Source organism: Rousettus aegyptiacus, unplaced genomic scaffold, assembly GCF_014176215.1.
Source record: "Rousettus aegyptiacus isolate mRouAeg1 unplaced genomic scaffold, mRouAeg1.p scaffold_m13_p_17, whole genome shotgun sequence".
Taxonomy (NCBI): Eukaryota; Metazoa; Chordata; class Mammalia; order Chiroptera; family Pteropodidae; genus Rousettus; species Rousettus aegyptiacus.
The window spans coordinates 27086333-27104105 of NW_023416292.1; the positions used below are offsets into that span (position 1 = coordinate 27086333).

Sequence of the window (17773 nt, forward strand, 5' to 3'; positions counted from 1 at the left end):
GGGCTCCTGGAGTCACCGAAAGGAATCCTTGCAGATCAGGTCCGCGCGAGCTTCGCTAGGAGCTTGGGGGTGGTATCTGCGCAGGAGTGGGCGGGGCTGGGGTAAAGCCCGCCCAGGTGGGCGGGACTAGGCGCCCCTCGACGCTCTGCTACTTCTGCCTGGAACGGCCGGCTTCCGCCGCCGGCGGCCACCTGCAGGCAGTGGTGTCGAGCGCCGAGCTCCGGGATCCGCGCTGGGAGGGCGGCCGAGGGTGGCGGCGCAGTCTCGGGAGGCGGAATGAGTTTGGCTGGGGGCCGGGCCCCGCGGAAGACCGCGGGGAACCGGCTTTCTGGGCTTCTGGAGGCAGAGGAGGAAGATGAATTCTACCAGACGACTTATGGGGGTTTCACGGAGGCAAGAGCCGGGCCCCGGCAGAGGGAGGGGAGGAAGCCAAGAGGAGTCCCGAAAGGAGAAACCTCGGACAAAGAACGGGGAGGGGAATAGGCCGGAGCCTTGGCGGGTGATACCCGTACGGGGCGGGCGAGACAGGGTGATGCGATGGAGACCTGGAGCGAGAGCCCTGACGGGGCGGGGATAGAGAAGCCGCCTGGAGACACCCCAGAGCATGGCAGGAACCTACCGTGCACTTCTCTAGTTGCATCTGTCACCACACTTCTGACGTCTAGCACGCGCAAGGCATATCGTAGTCACGCGGTTTATACCCGTTGGCCCACGGCTGGTTATGCACCTGAATAATAGAAAGAAGCCTTTCCCAGAAATAGAGGGACTTAGCCTACTCCTTTTTCAGCTTTCAAATCTCAGTGTAAACGTCTCCTTAGATAACCTTTCTTTGTACTAAAAAGTGCCCTCATATTTCCTTCATAGAACATACTTCACTTTGTAATTAGATTTGGTTTGCTTACTTGTTTATCCTTTCCTATTCGTTTGTGAGCTCTGTAAGGTTAGAGATGGTCTGATTTGTTCAACAGTGTACATCCAGCGCCCAGTCCAGTGTCTGGATTGGCTTGGCATTTGTTAAATTTGTATCCATTGACTCTTTCCATTCTTTAAGCATGTGTTGAGCACCTAGAGCAAGCCAAGCCCTGTGATAGGCTCTAAGGATACAGTGTTAAAAACACCCATTTGTCCTTAAATATTCCAGATCCCAGTGGGGCAACTAGCTAGGTTAACAGTTAAAATCCTGTGTGATAAGAGGTAGAATAAGTGGTAGAATAAGTAGGGTCTCGTGGTAATGCATGGAAGCCAGTGTTGTTGATCGCGATGGTTTTCCCTGGGGGACGTGATGGTTAAGCTGAGGACAATATGAAAAATAGGTCTTGGCTGGATGAAGAGCAGTAGGACTGGGAGCACGGGGAGGAGAAAGGTTAGTCCACGGAGGTCCTGGTGTGGGGCCTGCACATCTACTCTCATTCTCCATGAAGGAGATGAAGGTTGGCAAGGGTGGAGGAAGTAGGCATAGGCCAGATGATGTAGGGCCTTGTGAGCCATGTTAAGGAATTTTCCTGTTCATCCAGAGGATTGAGAAGATGATCAGATTTGTACTTTAGGAAGATCATTCTGTAATGAGAATGGTTTGAAGGAGGCGGTGGGAGTAGAGAAACGTAGACAGGAGAGTTCAAGAGGAATTAAGGCAATAGAGTCCCCAGGACTTGGTGGCCGGTTGGGAGCCCTAACCAGCTCGTTTAAAATAGAACTTTCTCATCCCTCTTCTAAAAGCCATTTTCCTATTCCTGTCATTTTACGAGTCGTTATTTAATATGTACCCGTCATGCTTCCAAAAAGGATTTAAGGAGGCTTACGATATAAACAAAAAGTAGGAACAGTAAAAATAGAGACAGATCTAAGGTAATTATACCAGGAGCCTCTGCTGAAATGATAATAGCAATTAATATTAAATTTAGCCGTGAGTTTCCTGGCAGTCAAATTTCTTTTTAGTAAGAAAGAAGCCTGTAAGTTCTTTAAGAGAGACAAACTTACTCAGTATTAGTCTTAGGGAGAATCACACCCTTATATAAGATCTATAAAGTAACGGGTTCGGTAGACGATGTAAAAACATTTTCTTATCCAGTCATGTCTATTAGTGATCCTTGATAAAAGCCACAGGAATGGTACTAAATCCGTAACTCAGCGCAAGCATTGCGATTGGGCACTAAGCTAATGAGTAGTTGTACCACTGCACTGTGGCGATGTGACTTAATACCAGGTCAGAGCCGAGGGGATTAACGTGTGCCCCGGCTGTCTTTCACAAACATCATTTGGGAGGAAGTGATGGTCATCAGTGCAAGATAGAACTCTGACTGGCTTGGAGTGCAGCAGTCTCTGTTATTTGCTTACTCTGGCAGCGTGTACCCCAAGATTAGCCCATTAGCCTGCATCTGTGATTGAAGAGAACCACGTGTTCGAGGCGCTACCCCGCCCAGTCAAATCCAATGCCTCCCGTGTTTTTTCTCTTTCCTTTCCAGTAAGGCTGCCATGCTGGCCCTAGTTTGCATCACCCCAGGTCCAGGCTGTACTCCATGTTCTCTACTCCGGCCCATTTCATCGCTTCCAGAGCTTTCTACAACACCCCTTACGTGCATGTTTCCTCTCCCCTCAAATATTCTGTGGCTCCCTGGTGTACATAGTAGCAGTACCTGTTTTCCTGTCCCAACACACTTGGGGAATGAGACATACCTCGCAGTAACTTTAGTTTCCTTCAACAGTGATCGTTGCTGGGAAAAGCAAAAAAGAGGGAGACGATTGAGAACCTTTGGCCTCCAACTTAAAGTCAGAAGCTTATTAGCCACATTAAGTTCCTTTATAGCGCGAATGCAACCTTCTTTTCAAATCTTATAGACCTGTAGGGCAATCGATTGACGTTGAAAGGAGGCTGTGCGGGAGCGGCAGGCAGTCAGCTAGGAAGACTTCTCGCCAGAGGTGAAGGTCTGCCGCTTAGGTCTAAATCCTGATTCCATAAACCTGCTGTACACCGCCCTGCTGCTTTATTCCTGCTACTCCCTCTGTCCACGAGCCCCTCTTTCCTCTTGGCTGTCCAAATACTACCAGTATTTTGAACCATGGTTCAAGCTCCCTTCATGCTGTACAGTCTAAAGCAGGGTTTAGCAAACTACTGACCACTGGCAAAATCTGGCTCATTACCTATTTTAATCTATCCCTTTACAGAAAACGTTTGCCAGCCCTGGGTCTAACGGGATAAAGTGTGACATTTAAACCTCCCCAGGTTACTGGCCCATAGCAAGTGTGCCTTCCCCTGAACACCTGTAACATTTAATTGTCATCTGGTACTTCATATGTTGCCTCATGTTAAAACTGCCTTTCATAATTCTGTCTTGCCCTCTACTAGACTGTAATGCCCCTGGGACCAAAGTATATCCTATTGTACCCTAGCACATAGCATGGCATGCTACAGGAATCGGGCAGTCAGTCAGTGTTGGAAGGGGTGGCGCTGGAGGCAGACGCCATCAGCGAGGAGGGTTTCTTTCCCAAGGAAAATGAAGACTTCAGCTGGGCTGGGAAGGAGAGGGGCAGCCTTACGAAGAAAGCAAAGAGATTCTGTTCCTCTGGGAGCGGCTTTAATGGCTCCGATGCCAGTGAGAGCCTCACCTCCCTGTATCCTCAGGAATCAGGAGACGATGAGTATCAAGGGGACCAGTCGGACACAGAGGATGAGGTGGACTCTGACTTTGACATCGACGAAGGGGACGAGCCATCCAGTGATGGAGAAGCGGAAGAGCCGAGAAGGAAGCGCCGCGTAGTCACCACAGCCTATAAGGTGCGGGGGAAGTCCCGGTTTGCTTGGACTTTCTTAATTCCTGTTCTCCCTTTCATCAGATCCAGGTTCTCCCCACACCGGTCCCATTTCCTACAGCGCTAGTTTCCCGTTAATAGTCTCATCTTGCTCCTTATCTGTCCGTTCCCTGATGTCTGTTTCTAATCCGTCCCCAGGAGCCTCTCAAGAGCTTGAGGCCTCGAAAGGTCAGCACGCCAGCCGGTAGCTCTCAGAAGGCCCGAGAAGAGAAGGCGCTGCTGCCTCTGGAACTGCAGGACGATGGCTCTGACAGTGAGTGCGGATGTTTGGGTCAATTGGCAGAATTAGAATATGCTGAGAAAAGTTATTGTGTCAGTGTCAAATTTACTGAAGTTAACAACTATACTATGATTATGTAAGGAACATCCTTATTCTCAGGAAAGACACTGAAATCTTTAGGGATAGAGAGCCATGATGTGTGCAACTGAACTCTCAGATTTTTAAGAAAAAATAAAATATACACACAATGCAGATGGGGCAAAATGTTAATAGGTGATCTGGGTAGAAGATACATGGGTGTTCTTTGTACTATTCTTGCAACTTTTTTGAAAGTTAAAAATGATTTCCAAATAAAGTTTTAAAATTAAAACAATAAACAAAGGAGGTGGACATGAATTCAAAGATTTCTTGCTCTCTGACTTCCTTCCCAGGTCGGAAGTCCATGCGTCAGTCTACAGCTGAACATACACGACAGACTTTCCTTCGGGTACAGGAGAGGCAGGGCCAGTCACGGCGGCGAAAGGGGCCCCACTGTGAGCGGCCACTGACCCAGGAGGAGCTGCTCAGGGAGGCCAAGATCACAGAGGAGCTCAACTTACGCTCACTGGGTCAGTCTGTGACTTGGGGAACGTTGGGGGTTGGGGCTGAGGGGCATGAGGAAAACTGAGACCTGGAGGGCCCAGAGAATGGGAGAGGTGGAGATTTGGGACAAGGGACACGGAAGGAAAAAAACGAGGTGAATAAGTAATTAGGAGCGAGGAACTAGGAAGTTATTACGGCTTAGAAGAAGAGCAAGTTCTATTGAGGTAGTTTGGTGTAAAGTAAGAGTTGTATAAAACCGAGCTCAGATCCTAGTTCCGTTGTTCACTTGCTGTAAGACCGCAGGCGAACTACGTAACCGCCTCGCATCTTGCTTTCTTATTCACAAAATACCTCCTTTAACGATCAAGAGAATTAGGAATGCAGTAGGATCAGCCAGTTCGTGCGATAAATTGCTTTCAGGTAAAATTTGTAACACATCTCTTCAGTTTATGTGCCCTCGGGTACACAGTCGTGTACAATAATGTATCGTACGAAAAACATACATTTCTTTATAGGGTGGTGAGAGTCCCAAATCGTGAGAGGTGTGTGAGAAGTTGAGGGCACACAGCTGTCACACCTCCCGTCGTGTGCTCGCTCTGGGACATACTCCCACTGAGTGAAATAACAGGTAGAATCACCCGCAGTGTTCATTTCTTCTCTCTCTCTCTGAATCCCTTTCTCTTTTTTTGGCAAGCACATGTAGTTGAACACGCCTAACGAAAATGCAGTTTTACCGTGGAATGGAAGGTTGTGGGATACAACCCACCCCAATTTAATCATAGTTTTGAACTTTCCATAACTTAACTCTAAAGACTATAATGATCGGGAAAAGATTTAGTTCCTCTCCACATCTTCAGGGTGTAGGCTCGTGACTTTTTTTTTTTATTGGTTTTAAAATGGGACATTTGTATTGGCTTTAAAATGCGAAATGTAATCTTTATTCATAAAACAGCAACTCAGTACTTTAAAACATGTAAATGACCGAGAACCAGCACCACGAGGTCACCTCGATGTCACTGTAATTACAGTCTGCATCCTTTGACCACACCGATTGGTTCAGGCCACCGTAAGGAGAGTGACACCCAGGCTTCTGCCATCAGTAACTGACGGGGGGACTCCCGAGGGGCAGCTTCAGCAGGGGGAAAAGAGTAAGTTCCCTTAGAACCTGTTGAATTTGAGGCGTCTGTGAGCAATTTATGCAGTGCTGAGAGGTCAGTTAAATATAAATACAGATTGCAGCAAGACAGGAGACCTGGGATGGAAATATAAGCTCGGAAGTCCTTAGGGTATGGGCGGTAGTCGTCGACCCTGGAGTGGATTCGCTAGGAGAAAGCGCAGAGTGAGGAGAGAACACAGAGGCCCACGAGAGTCCTGCAGACGCTGAAATGAAATGGTCTCGTACAAGACGAGCATAGAGAAGGACCCGGCGTGTGGCCAGAGTCGGAGCCTGCAGGAGAGTCTGTCTTAAGAACACCAAGGAAAGGGAATGTTTCAAGGTAGAATCACTGCTGAAGGCTGCCCAGATGCAGTCGAGGGGACACTGTATAGTGCCCATTGGTTTGGGTGACATGGAGGTCAGCGATGACCTTGGGCACTTTTGGGGACCGCAGCGTTTTGAAGTTGGTTGGGAAGACGAAAAGTTTGGCTGCGTAGAGTAGGAGAGGAGATAGAAACTATAACAGGGTCTGGAGTCAAGGAAGAGTTTTCCTTGTTTTATTTAAGGTTTGGAGGGACTGTGTCTTTTGTGAGAAGCAACTGAACGAGTTCGATGATGGAGAAGAAAGAACGAGTAGTTAATAGTGTAGTTTTTGGAGAAGAGGGAGGTGGGCCTAAGTTAGGATGCAGGAGTGGGGGGCTCAGAGCTGCGGGTTTGGGAATTCGGAGCAGGACACTGCGGTGGTCCTCGTCTGATGTCTTTCGGGCACTGTCATCTATCAGGAGTTGGGGACAGACTCGGAAGCCTGAGGAGAGTGCAGAGTGTCGGGAGTTGTTGCAGGGACAGCATTATCTGCTGGCATTGGGCGTCTGCTGAAGGTTGGCACCATGAATATGCTCTGGTTCCATTATACCTATTATATAACTTTCGTCCAGTAACACTCAGCCATCCAGGTCTGGGCGAGGGAGTTTAGATTGACAAGAGAGTGACTGATGACATAGACTGAGGAACCTGAGCTCGATTTAAAAGGGAATGTGAAGGCCGGCAGGGCCGATGGAGTGGGGGGCTGTCCGTGTATGAGAAGGACCAGGGAGGCAGGAGACAGAGGTACCAGAGCAGTGGGGTGGACAGACCGGAAGCATCAGGTGTTGGGGTCACAGCCTGGATGTCCGACTTTGAATATTTCAGAGCTGGGCCGTTTCAGGCAATGACAATGCCTGAGCCGTACCTGTAGTTGGATGGGTAAGTAGCCTGTCCTGGACGAGAAGGTGGTCGAGAGATGACGTGGCGAAGAAACGGCGGGGAGGTGGTGGGAAGGGGCTGCCTGCGTGCACTGTAAAGTCACCAGGTGACCTCAGAGGATAGGAATCGAGGTGGGGAGGAAGAGCGAGAGTCGCTGCCAAAATCCTGGAGTGAGGGAGTGACCGCGACCAGGAAGGAGAGAATGTGGTCGCGGGTGTCGGACGGGTCTCAGGAGAGAAGCCAGGGTGCGGCGGGTGGCGGAGCCGTGACGGAAAGCTGCGGCGGGCTCAGCCCACGGGCACGTCCCGCGTGGGGTGGGAGGGGACGGGCAGCTTCCACCAAGGGCTGCAGAGCGGTGGCCACAGTGGGCGACAGACTCCCAGTAAGGCAAGTTCTGGAAGGAATGCCGAGCGAGGGACTTGAGGATCTAGGTGAGTTAGCCGATGATGGAGCAGAAGTTGCAGGAGACAGGGACGCGTTCGTGAGAGGAGAGGGTCGGAAGGTTGGCTCAGGGAGAGAAAACAACATTATTGACAGAATCCAAGCACAGAGGTAAACCACGTGAGGGGTTCCTGGGGACGCTTCTGGCCAGGCTTCATCTAGAGGATGGCGTTTCCGGTGCCGACGTCTGCGCACACAGGCATTTGGAGTTAATTCAGAGGAAAGGGACCAAGAGTCTTTTGATCTGTTTACGTAATAACAGATATTTATCACGTGCCTGTTGTGCCAAACGCTGCACGACCGGAAACGTGTAGGTGAATCGAGCCACAGTCGCTGCCCTGAAGGAGGAGACGTGCGTACCGAGAATGAACCGCCAGGGAGCAGTCACAGGTCCAGCCGGGGGGACTGTGGTGAGCTAGAAGGGGCGCCTGCGTCAGGACCCCCCGTTGCTCTGCTCCACCAATCGTTCCCGTGGGAGAATGCAGACCCAGGGTTGCCAGGTTTTATTATTATTTTTTTTTTTTAAGAGAGACCAGAAATCTCTGTATTTGAATGTATTGTCTAATTTTTAAATGTCAGCAACTAATTCAGAGTTTTCTTTAAAACACTACACAGATCTAACAAAACACTTACGTGGGCTGCCAGCTTGCAGCCTCTGCCATTGACTGATGGGTACAGTCACAGAGGCGTGTCCGAGGCTCAGGGGCGGCAGGAGGGAGCTGACTCCAGACCGTGCTGGAGGAGGAGTGGTTCGATGGAATGGGTGTCACGATCAGCCTGGAGACACATGGACACTCCTTTCAGCTGCTTAGAGGACTGTCATGTGGAAGACAGATTAGACTTGTGTCCTTTATGGCCTGATGACAGTGTCATCAGGAAGTGAATTTCAGCTCAACATAGGAAAGAACTCTAATGACTAGAGATGCTGAAACACGCAGTGCCCTGCCCGGGACGGAGCGGGTCGAAGGGGCAGGCTCCTCCTCACAGGGCCCCGTCCAGCTCGGAAGCCCCGCCGTTCTGAGTGAGGGAGGAGCCTGGGGGACTTGGGAAACGATGAGCAGAGAGGCGAGCAGACACCTCAGGACGTGGAAGGCGCTGGAGGGCCCAACGGACTTTCCTCGCCGGCGGGCAGGCGGCGGCTTGGCAGCCAGGGAGGGGATCGAGAGGCCGTGGGGCACAGGTGGGCTGTGGGAAGGGGGCGACCGTCCTCTTCTTCTTTCCTTTGACCCTGAAGAGACGTACGAGCGGCTGGAGGCGGACAAGAAGAAGCAGGTTCACAAGAAGCGGAAGTGCCCGGGGCCCATCATCACCTACCACTCGGTGACGGTGCCGCTGGTTGGGGAGCCAGGCCCCAGGGAAGAGACCGTGGACGTGGAGGGGTGAGTGAGGCCCGGGGAGAGCGGGCAGGGCCCCCTTCCTCCGGCTCAGCTCCCCGGCCCTGGGCTGTCTCCGCTCCTCTCCCTCAGCCCCCGTGGCTTCCTCTTTCAGCCTCTCTTCTCCCTCTTTTCCGTTTTCCTGTCTGGCCCAGCCTTCTTGTCCCACCTGTCGCTGAATACATTCTCTGCGAGTGCGGCCCCCGCTCCGCCGCCTCCTCGTCCCTCACCTCCGGTCTCTTCCTTTATCTGCTGTCTTCTGTCCTCAACACTTCGTGCCTTTGTCTCTCGTTGCCCTCAGACTCGAGCCTGCCCCCACGGCTTCCGCGTTGACCGCCAGCACTGGGACGGGACCCGCCATCCCTCCTGCCCGCTGCTCACGTACTTTCATCACCTTTAGCGACGATGCGACGTTTGAGGCATGGTTTCCCCAAGGCCGGGCCCCAAAGGTCCCTGTTCGGGAGGTGTGCCCAGTGACCCATCGCCCCGCCCTGTACCGGGACCCCGTGACAGACATACCCTATGCCACTGCTCGAGCCTTCAAGATCATCCGCGAGGCCTACAAGAAGTACATCACTGCCCACGGGCTGCCGCCCGCCGCCTCGGCCCTGGGCCCAGGCCCACCACCCCCTGAGCCCCTCCCTGGCTCTGGGCCACGAGCCTTGCGCCAGAAAATCGTCATCAAATGAGATGTCTTGTCCTCAGGCGCCTCTTTCCTGCCCTGACGTGGGGCTCTCTGTTCCCCGTTCTCTCCCTGCTTCCCTTTGTCATCTCTGACCTTTGCCCAGCCTTCTCCTGTATTCCTTTCGCCATCTTTCCCCCGGTTCCTGCTGGTTTTGTGTTTTTTAATCTAATAAAGTAGAAAGATCCCTTTTGTCTGGCGTCCGATCTACGGTTGGCATCACGAAGTGTTTGTGAATGTCTTGAGTGTTCGTTTACTATCATGAATTGCCCTTTTTAAATTGTAAAATATTCATTCTTCCAAGTAGATTATAAGCACCTTACAGACACCCCAACAAAACCCTCCTACTCACCTTTATATCACCTTATGTCACTGCTTTGCATACATAGCAGGCACCAAATAGGCAGCAACACTCTGATTCTCCTGGAACTCCCGTTCCTAGGACTGCAGCCCGCATGACGGGAAAGGCAGGAGGTGTCATGGCTGTTAGTGGCCACTAGAGGCTCCCAGGGCTGGGCAGGGTATGGGGGCTGTGTATATGTGATCTCCCACTACCCCCCACCTGGCCAGAGCTAAAATAATAAAATGCTGAGCTCACTGTTCCCCCACCCTTTCCCCCGGCACTGGGCTTCTCCTGCTGCCGAGACAGTGCTCCAGCAGAGCAGACAGACTGACCGACGGAAGGGGAGGTGAGGAGGTGGCCACCAGGACTGGTAGGTGGGGAAGGCCGGGGCTCATGGGTCAGAGCCTGGCGGGACGTGGGAGGAGGACGGTGGCTCCTCAAGGGAACGATACGGAGTGTGTCCCTGTCTCTGTCATTCAGTGTGTGTCTCTGCCACTGTCCGTCATGTCCCTTAACGCTGTGGTTCACGTTGTCCACGCTTCACACACGTTCTGGATCTTTCATATTCGGCATGGTGTGTATGTGTAGCTGGTGTGTGTTTTTTATATTGTGAAAGATTGTACAGGTTTTTAAAGAAACTTTATTCTATTTAGAAGGCATTTCCTGCCCATTGGTCTGGTGTCACCTTCCCGTCCAAAGCCAGGGACAAATTTGGGGACGCGGTCCCTCCTCCTGAGAGTGTACCACCGTGATCCCAGCCTGGAAGTACCTGTCTCCCACCTCCCGAGCCCCTACTTTTCCTTAGGATTTAGAATTTTAGCAAACAGTGGAATCTCGATCTCCCACAATAAAAGAAGGAATGAGGGTGGGGTAAGAGAACTCTCTTTCCCCCCATCCTCCTTGCTTTCTTAAACCAGTTTAGGAAGAAGGCCGGATTATGAGGAAGAGAGAAGAATACCCCTGAAGCTCTCTGCCTGCCCCCCTTACTTTCAATAGGAACTGGGCACGGGGCCAGGCGGGCTGGCAGGGCTCCCGGCAGCCGCGCTAGGTCAAGAGGCACCGACGGGCGAGGTTATGGGGAGGGTGCTGCCGGGCTCTCTCCACACACAGTGGGAGGACGAACCCAGCCCGGATGCCCGGGATCCCACCCGGAGCGGCTGGAAGCTGGGGAAGCAGGAAGGAGGGCGCTCTGGTTCCAGGCAACCTCATCTAACCCCGTCTGTCCGCTCAGCTGGATCCCTAACCAAGGCACCCAGCTCCCTGTTCTGTCTCCTGGCTGTGTCTCCCTCCGTCTTTCCGTCATCCGACCACTTCCCCCATGTCCCCCAGGCTCCGTGAGTGCCACACAGCGGGAAGGGGGTGGGGGCCGTCATGTCATCGTATCAGAAGGAACTGGAGAAATACAGAGACATAGATGAAGACGAGATCCTGAGGACCCTGAGCCCCGAGGAGCTAGAGCAGCTGGACTGCGAGCTGCAGGAGATGGACCCCGAGGTAGGGGCTCCAGCAGGGGGACCAGGGGCAGCCCCCTCAGGCATTTGGGAAGGGTGTGGGGCCCAGGGCTGCCTACAGGTCCTGGAGTCCCAGGAGGGCCAGGGAAAAGGTATCTGGAGATGTTTCAGGGAGCCCCGGAGGGGCCCCAGGTCAAAGGGGAGGTCTGACGTGCTCCCCAAAACTCATCCCTAAGAACATGCTCCTGCCAGCTGGACTAAGACAACGCGACCAGACGAAGAAGAGCCCGACGGGGCCGCTGGACCGAGACGCCCTTCTGCAGTACCTGGAGCAGCAGGCACTAGAGGTCAAAGAGCGCGATGACTTGGTGCCTTTCACAGGCGAGAAGAAGGGTACGGAGCCCCTGACATCCATGCCTCCGGGAACCCAAATGGCCGTCTCTCCCAGGTGCCCCCCACTCCAGCCTCCCGCTCACCTGCCGGCTCCCCATTGCCCGCAGACTCGGCTGCCCTGATACCTGGACTCAGGCTGTCCAGTGGCGCCTAGTGACCAGCATCCCGCCTCCTGGAGAAGGACAGGAAGCTGGAGGCCGGGATCTTGGGAGAAAAAGACCTCTACCTGAACCGCCCTTCCTCTCCATCAGGCAAACCCTACATTCAGCCCAAGAGGGAAATTCCAGCAGAGGAGCAGATCACTCTGGAGCCGGAGCTGGAGGAGGCCCTGGCCCATGCCACAGATGCCGAAATGTGTGACATTGCAGGTGGGCAGTGTGGGAAGCTGGGGAGGGTGGGGAGACCGTGCAGGGGTCCTCTTCGTGGCGTGGGACTAGCGGGGAAGGCCCTGAACCAGGGCACGGGTGTTTGAGAAAGCCTTGGGGAGCCGTTATTGACTTTTCTCATCGGCTTGTTTGTTTATGTATTCCTTCACTCATTTTTAATAAGTTAACATCTCAAGGGCAATTTTCTAGAGATTATATAAAGCAAGTAAAAGTGGAACTATTCTGGCTGAAAACACGAGGGAGTCTGACAGGCTTCCTCACCCCCTGGTGGCTCCTTAGGGAGCTTCCCTTAGTGTCAGTGTTTTAAAAACTACTGCCTTGAGCAATTTACAGGAGGGACCCCTGGGGCGGGGCGGGGGGGAGGGGAACCTCTGTGGAAGAGGTCAGGCTTTGACAATGCGCGATTCAGATAGGGGCGGGGGGTGCTTGGAACGAGTCCCCTCTCGTCCCTTGTCCTCTTTCCAGCCATTTTGGGCATGTACACGCTGATGAGCAACAAGCAATACTACGACGCCATCTGCAGCGGAGACATCTGCAACACCGAAGGCATCAGCAGTGCGTGTCGGGCGAGCCGGGGTGCGCGGGGAGGCGGCAGAGGGCGGCCACGGGGAGGGGACCGCGGGTCACGCTGGGCTTCGCTTCCCGCCCTCGCCCCCAGGCGTGGTGCAGCCTGACAAGTATAAGCCGGTGCCAGACGAGCCCCCAAATCCCACGAACATCGAGGAGATACTGAAGAGCGTTCGAAGCAACGATAAGAACCTGGAGGAGGTGAACCTCAACAACATACAGGTGCGCGGCCCCCGCCCTCCCGATGATAAGCCTGGGGCACTCTGTCGACGCGTGAGTCCCGGGGCCCCACGTGCTGTTTCCGACAGGACATCCCCATAGCCATGCTGACTGAGCTGTGTGCGGCCATGAAGACGAACACCCACGTCCGGAGCTTCAGTCTGGTGGCCACGAAGAGTGGGGACCCCATTGCCAATGTGAGGCTAGTTGACACCACGAGCCCTCGCCCCGAACTCTGACACGCACCCCGCAGGGCAGAACTAACGGCTTGTGCCGGGGCTGCTGCTCCCACCACGCTCTCTCAGCGTCGCCCTGGGGGAGCCTCCGCCCCTCGAAACTGTAGCTCACGGCGCTGAGGGGCTCGGGTCGGCCCCCCGGCGCCCCACACCCCGGCGCCTGACCTCCCTGCCCCCGCCGCCAGCGCACGTTGCCCCCCCTGCATCCCCACCTCCGGCTCCTCAAGGATGCTTCGCCGTGCTTCCCTCTTGCTCCCGTTCTCTCCTCAGTCACCTGTGAAACTGTCCCCCAATCCTAACCCAAGTCCCTACTGCCCAGGCGGTGGCCGACATGCTACGTGAGAACCGCAGCGTCCAGAGCCTGAACATCGAATCCAACTTCATCAGCAGCACAGGGCTCATGGCCGTGCTGAAGGCAGTTCGGGAAAACGCCACACTCACTGAGCTCCGTGTAGACAACCAGGTCAGCACTCCATGCCCCTGGGCTTTGCATTCAGGGGACACTCGCTGAGTCTCCTCCCTGAGGCAACCACTGCGGGGCCGGGAGAGGGTGGGGATGGGGTCCAGCTGACCTTGTTTGGATTCTCCCCATTGTCGTCTGAGGGGAGCCAGGCGAGCAGCTCTCATCACCCACTCAGACCTCCCGGAGAGGGGGTGGTCCGGGATGGCGAGCCACCCAGGGAGAGGATGACGATTCTCACTCCCCCCACAGCGCCAGTGGCCTGGCGATGCCGTGGAGATGGAGATGGCCACTGTGCTCGAACAGTGTCCCTCCATCGTCCGCTTCGGCTACCACTTTACGCAGCAGGGGCCACGAGCTCGGGCGGCCCAGGCCATGACCCGGAACAACGAGCTACGTGAGTAGCTCGGACGCTGGGGTGGGGGGCAGGTCGGTAGCCGGTGGGTCCTCCCGACAGTTGACATAGTGACAAAAAACTTGGGGTGCTGCCAAAGCAATATTCACACGAGCAGTTCTATCCCATCAGTGATCAGAAAGTAGATAGAAAAGCATCCCCTGCCCCAAATATATACATCCCTGTAGAGAAGTGGAAAGGAGGCTAGACCTACCTTTGGAGGCACAGTACTTTTATTTGTTGTGCTGCTTCTTATTTTGTTTTATTAATGTGGGTGGGCATGTTTGGTGGCCTAAGACGTTACCTGTTTCCAAGTCTGGCCAAGGAATTGGAAAGAAAAGCACCTTTGCAGACAGCAAGAAATGGAACAAAGACTCGTGTTTACTCTTCCTCCTCTACAGGTCGCCAGCAAAAAAAGAGATAATGCTGCTCTTCCCCGACCAGCTAGAGCTGGGAGCCCCGAATGCTTAAGTCCTCATCTGCCCCCCTTCCTGTAAATAAAGGCCCTTCTGTCTACTCGGTCTGCCTCCTCCCTTGGGCTTTGGGGTGGAAATCTTGGCGCTAACCCCCAAGGGTTACTGCCAGTTCATCAGGGGATTATTTATACTCTGGGGATTAGCAGGCAGGGAGGTTCGAGTTACTAGGAGGAGGTGGGGGAGCTCCCTCCCCCGGTGTTCCCCATAACCCTGCCAATGCCGTTAGTCTCTTCTACTTTCACAGGCTACCTGGCCTCAGCCGAGTTTCCAGGCCCCCCCAGTGTCTATCCACAACCCTCATGTGACCTGAAGGAGGAAAGGACTTTCCGTGGAGGTAGGGAAGAAGGCGGACAACACGAAGGGCAAAGACCTCCTCCTAACAGACTTATTAATAGGGCACCGGGCTGCGTGCAGCTGACGCTGGCGTGGCTTGGTAGTGGGCGGGGGAGGGGTTAGCGTATGGGGAGCTGTGTACATCGCAGTGGAGGACTGAACACATCTGAAATCCTGCAGTGGGACAAGGAACCAGACCCTAGCAAAGTTAGGCTCCCAGCGCCCACTGCTGTTTATTTGTGGATTAAATGAGGAAAGGGTGTCAGTCCAAGGGGGGATCCGGAGGTTCCTCCTCATCAGAGTCAAACTCAACATTCTCATCTTTTACCCACCGACCTCGTCCATCCGGGATCCATCCGGAGCTGGAAACAGCAAAGAAAACAGAATTAGTCAGGAAAGGAGGTTTATTGAGGAGTCAATGGGACAAGAACAAACATTTGAAAGTTTTGGAAAAAAGGAGAGTCAGAGAGAAAAGGGAAAATCTGAGGACGGTGACCCTGCAAACTCACCTCCGAAGGGTGAGGTAACGATCCAGGGCTCGTCGCCTCGTGGGGCTCACAGGTGCGGCCGATGAGGCAGGTGCTGACTCAGCCTGCGGGCCAGCCCCAGGCTCAGAGTCCCTACTGATCTTCCCACTCTGGAGCTCAACCTCTGGCGGTGGTGGCAAAGGGGAACGGGAGGCAGGGGGACGAGGGGTTTCTGGTCTGGGTAGACAAGAATCAGTCTGTACAAGCAGTAAAGAAAAGGCCCATTTCTCCTGTGACTCCCAACCCCTAAACTCTTTTATCATTTAGAAAATAAAGTGCAGCTCGCTGCCCGCGTTGAATTAACATCATGTGTAGGAACGCTACATTTTCTAGGATTTGACATTTTCAGCAATCGAGAATTACTATATTTTGTAAATGGAAATGCCACTACCAAAAACAATGCTATAAACAGAATGATGTCATTTGTTTCCAAAGACTATCTATATACTAGAGCAATGCGGAAATAATAATAAAAGCGAGATATTTCATGGCAAACTTTGGGGGTAAGGTTAGGACTGTAATCTGCAAGTTATCTCAGGGTAAATGCTGCAGCCACAAACATTGCCAGTGAGTATTCCTGGCAAACGGGAAATGAGTTAAAGCAGTGTTTCCTAAGCTGTGTTCCTTGAGATATTAATAAGTCTCCTGCATTAAAACTCTTTTGGAATCGAATAAATTTAGAAAAGGCTAGGTTAAAAATTTTTAAGCTTTTTATCATAAGACTTTGTAGAGACCTTAAAATACACAAATGTTACTATTCTTCAAAAGTATTCTACTTTGTAATCCTACAAAGCGCCATCTCCCAAATTTAATTACAAAATTCTCTTTTTCCTGAAATGCCAGCTAATATCTCCAGAATACCAGTATTCCTCAGGATACAATATGGAAAACAATCGCTTTACTTATTTTATTATTTTTTTTTAGGTGAGGCAACCCTTGGTTGACCTCACGGATTGCAAAGATCTTGTCAGCTTACGATTCCATATTTTTTTATTTTTTTACGCCTACAGCTTCTGGTCTTCCTAGGTGGTCTCCCATCCAAGTGCTAACCAGGCCTGACCCTGCTTAGCTTCCGATATGAGACGGGATCGGGCTTCTTCAGGGTAGCATGGCCATAGATGAAAACAATCACTTTAGAGCCATTGATTTCCTTTTGACCCTCCCTACCCCTGGCTTTCCCACTCCACACACCTGTACTTCCGGCGGCAGCAACTGTTATAGTGAGGGGCTCTGTGCAGAGCATTCTGGGTGATGAGTCGGGTCTGGGTTAACAGGGGAGCCTGAGTTGGAGATGGAAGACAGGGTCAGGGCTTCTTCCTAGAAGCCAAAGCCCTTCAAGCCTAAGGTGTGCAGCACCTCCTGCCTGGAACACACGTTCCCTCTCTGACTACCTCCGCTTTGGTCCCTTTCCTCTCCAGTTCATTCTGCTGTCTTGGATTCTGCTCTGTTCCCTTTCCTGGTTGCTTCTTGCCATAAAAAAGCTGCAGACCTGAGGAGGAAGGGAAGAGAATTAAAAGCAGAGCATAAGTGGTTTGAAGACATTTTAAAGGTTTATTCTCCACACACACAGAGTCTTCTCCCAAACTTACTGGACAGATGTTTCTTGCCTGCACGGTGGGCAGTCAGCATGGCCAGGGTGTCCAGAACAGGTCGGTGGGGACAGATAGCACACGCAAAGCTGGAGAGGAGGGGAGGCGATAAACAGTCCTTGGGAAGTGGTTCTGCCTGTACGTCCCACCCTTTCCTAGAAGTCCTCTCCAAAGCCCAGTTGCCAAGTATCCCGGTCTCCATCACCCACATCCTTGTCATTCACTCCCCACCAAAGAATCCGGACACTGCCGCTCTCCTCCTTAATAACAAAACTTTACTGGTCTCTAACCACAGAGCCCTCAGGCTCGATCCACTCTTCGCCCTCACCGTCCATCCCGTAGCATCAGCGCCTCATCCTCTGGGATATAACTGGCCAGCAGGTCCCCGACCCTTCGCTTCTGCAGAGGGTAGGGGAAGAAGTCCGGGTGGGATCAGCGGTATAGGAGGAAGTGGTGTGGGGAGGGAGATGACAGGAACGAAATAAAGGGACTAGACACCACGGGGAAAGCAGAGCTCCTAGAGCGAAGAAGGGTCACAGGCCAGCCTCACTCCCTCCCGCCACCCCCAGCTGTTGCCAGAGCAACCAAACAACCCCTTCGCGGCCTGCAGAGGGCGGCGGAAGCTGCTCCAGACGCTCCGCTCTCGCACTTACTTTGAGCACATTGAGCTGACTCCAGTCATCTCCTTCCCTCTTGAAAGACATCACAACTGAACCCCAGAAATAATAGATTCTATTACACCGCCTTCGCCACTCCTTTAAGGCCACCGTAGCAAGAGTGGGGCGTCGCCTATCCTTCGGGTCTCCTTCCGGTCGGCCTGCCTACTTCCGGGGACGCGCTTCCGGGCGTGCGCCCCGCGACCCGGAAGGCCCGCCTCCGGCCCGCCGAGGAGGACT

General features: G+C 53.1%; 3 protein-coding genes across 4 annotated transcripts; 2 read left to right on the forward strand and 1 right to left on the reverse strand.

Annotated features, from left to right (window-relative positions):
• Window positions 1-189: 189 nt before the first annotated feature.
• On the forward strand, window positions 190-9695 carry VPS72 (vacuolar protein sorting 72 homolog). Its single transcript, XM_016122744.2, has 6 exons — window positions 190-393; window positions 3620-3772; window positions 3946-4060; window positions 4459-4635; window positions 8683-8827; window positions 9123-9695. The coding sequence occupies exons 1-6, from the start codon at window positions 277-279 to the stop codon at window positions 9508-9510; spliced, it is 1095 nt and encodes a 364-aa protein (XP_015978230.1). The 5' UTR covers window positions 190-276; the 3' UTR covers window positions 9511-9695.
• Window positions 9696-9768: 73 nt separating this feature from the next.
• On the forward strand, window positions 9769-14829 carry TMOD4 (tropomodulin 4). Of its 2 annotated transcripts, none has more exons than XR_001594181.2 (10): window positions 9769-11340; window positions 11534-11690; window positions 11942-12058; window positions 12542-12631; window positions 12735-12865; window positions 12952-13059; window positions 13418-13561; window positions 13811-13955; window positions 14354-14445; window positions 14673-14829. XR_001594181.2 is itself a non-coding variant. In XM_036235242.1 (10 exons), exons 2-10 carry the CDS (start codon window positions 11218-11220, stop codon window positions 14374-14376), a joined length of 1038 nt encoding a protein of 345 aa, XP_036091135.1. In that variant the 5' UTR covers window positions 9769-10216; window positions 11176-11217; the 3' UTR covers window positions 14377-14468. The 2 variants fall into 2 exon arrangements, 1 of the variants encoding a protein (XP_036091135.1); XM_036235242.1 differs by lacking the exon at window positions 14673-14829 and having other exon boundaries at window positions 9769-10216; window positions 11176-11340; window positions 14354-14468.
• A 99-nt stretch (window positions 14830-14928) lies between these two features.
• Window positions 14929-17687, reverse strand: SCNM1 (sodium channel modifier 1). The gene is made up of 7 exons (XM_016122746.2): window positions 17531-17687; window positions 17206-17276; window positions 16878-16966; window positions 16680-16777; window positions 16480-16568; window positions 15271-15465; window positions 14929-15123 (listed from the first exon to the last, which is right to left on the reverse strand). Exons 1-7 carry the CDS (start codon window positions 17579-17581, stop codon window positions 15024-15026), a joined length of 693 nt encoding a protein of 230 aa, XP_015978232.2. The 5' UTR covers window positions 17582-17687; the 3' UTR covers window positions 14929-15023.
• Between the last annotated feature and the right edge of the window lie 86 nt (window positions 17688-17773).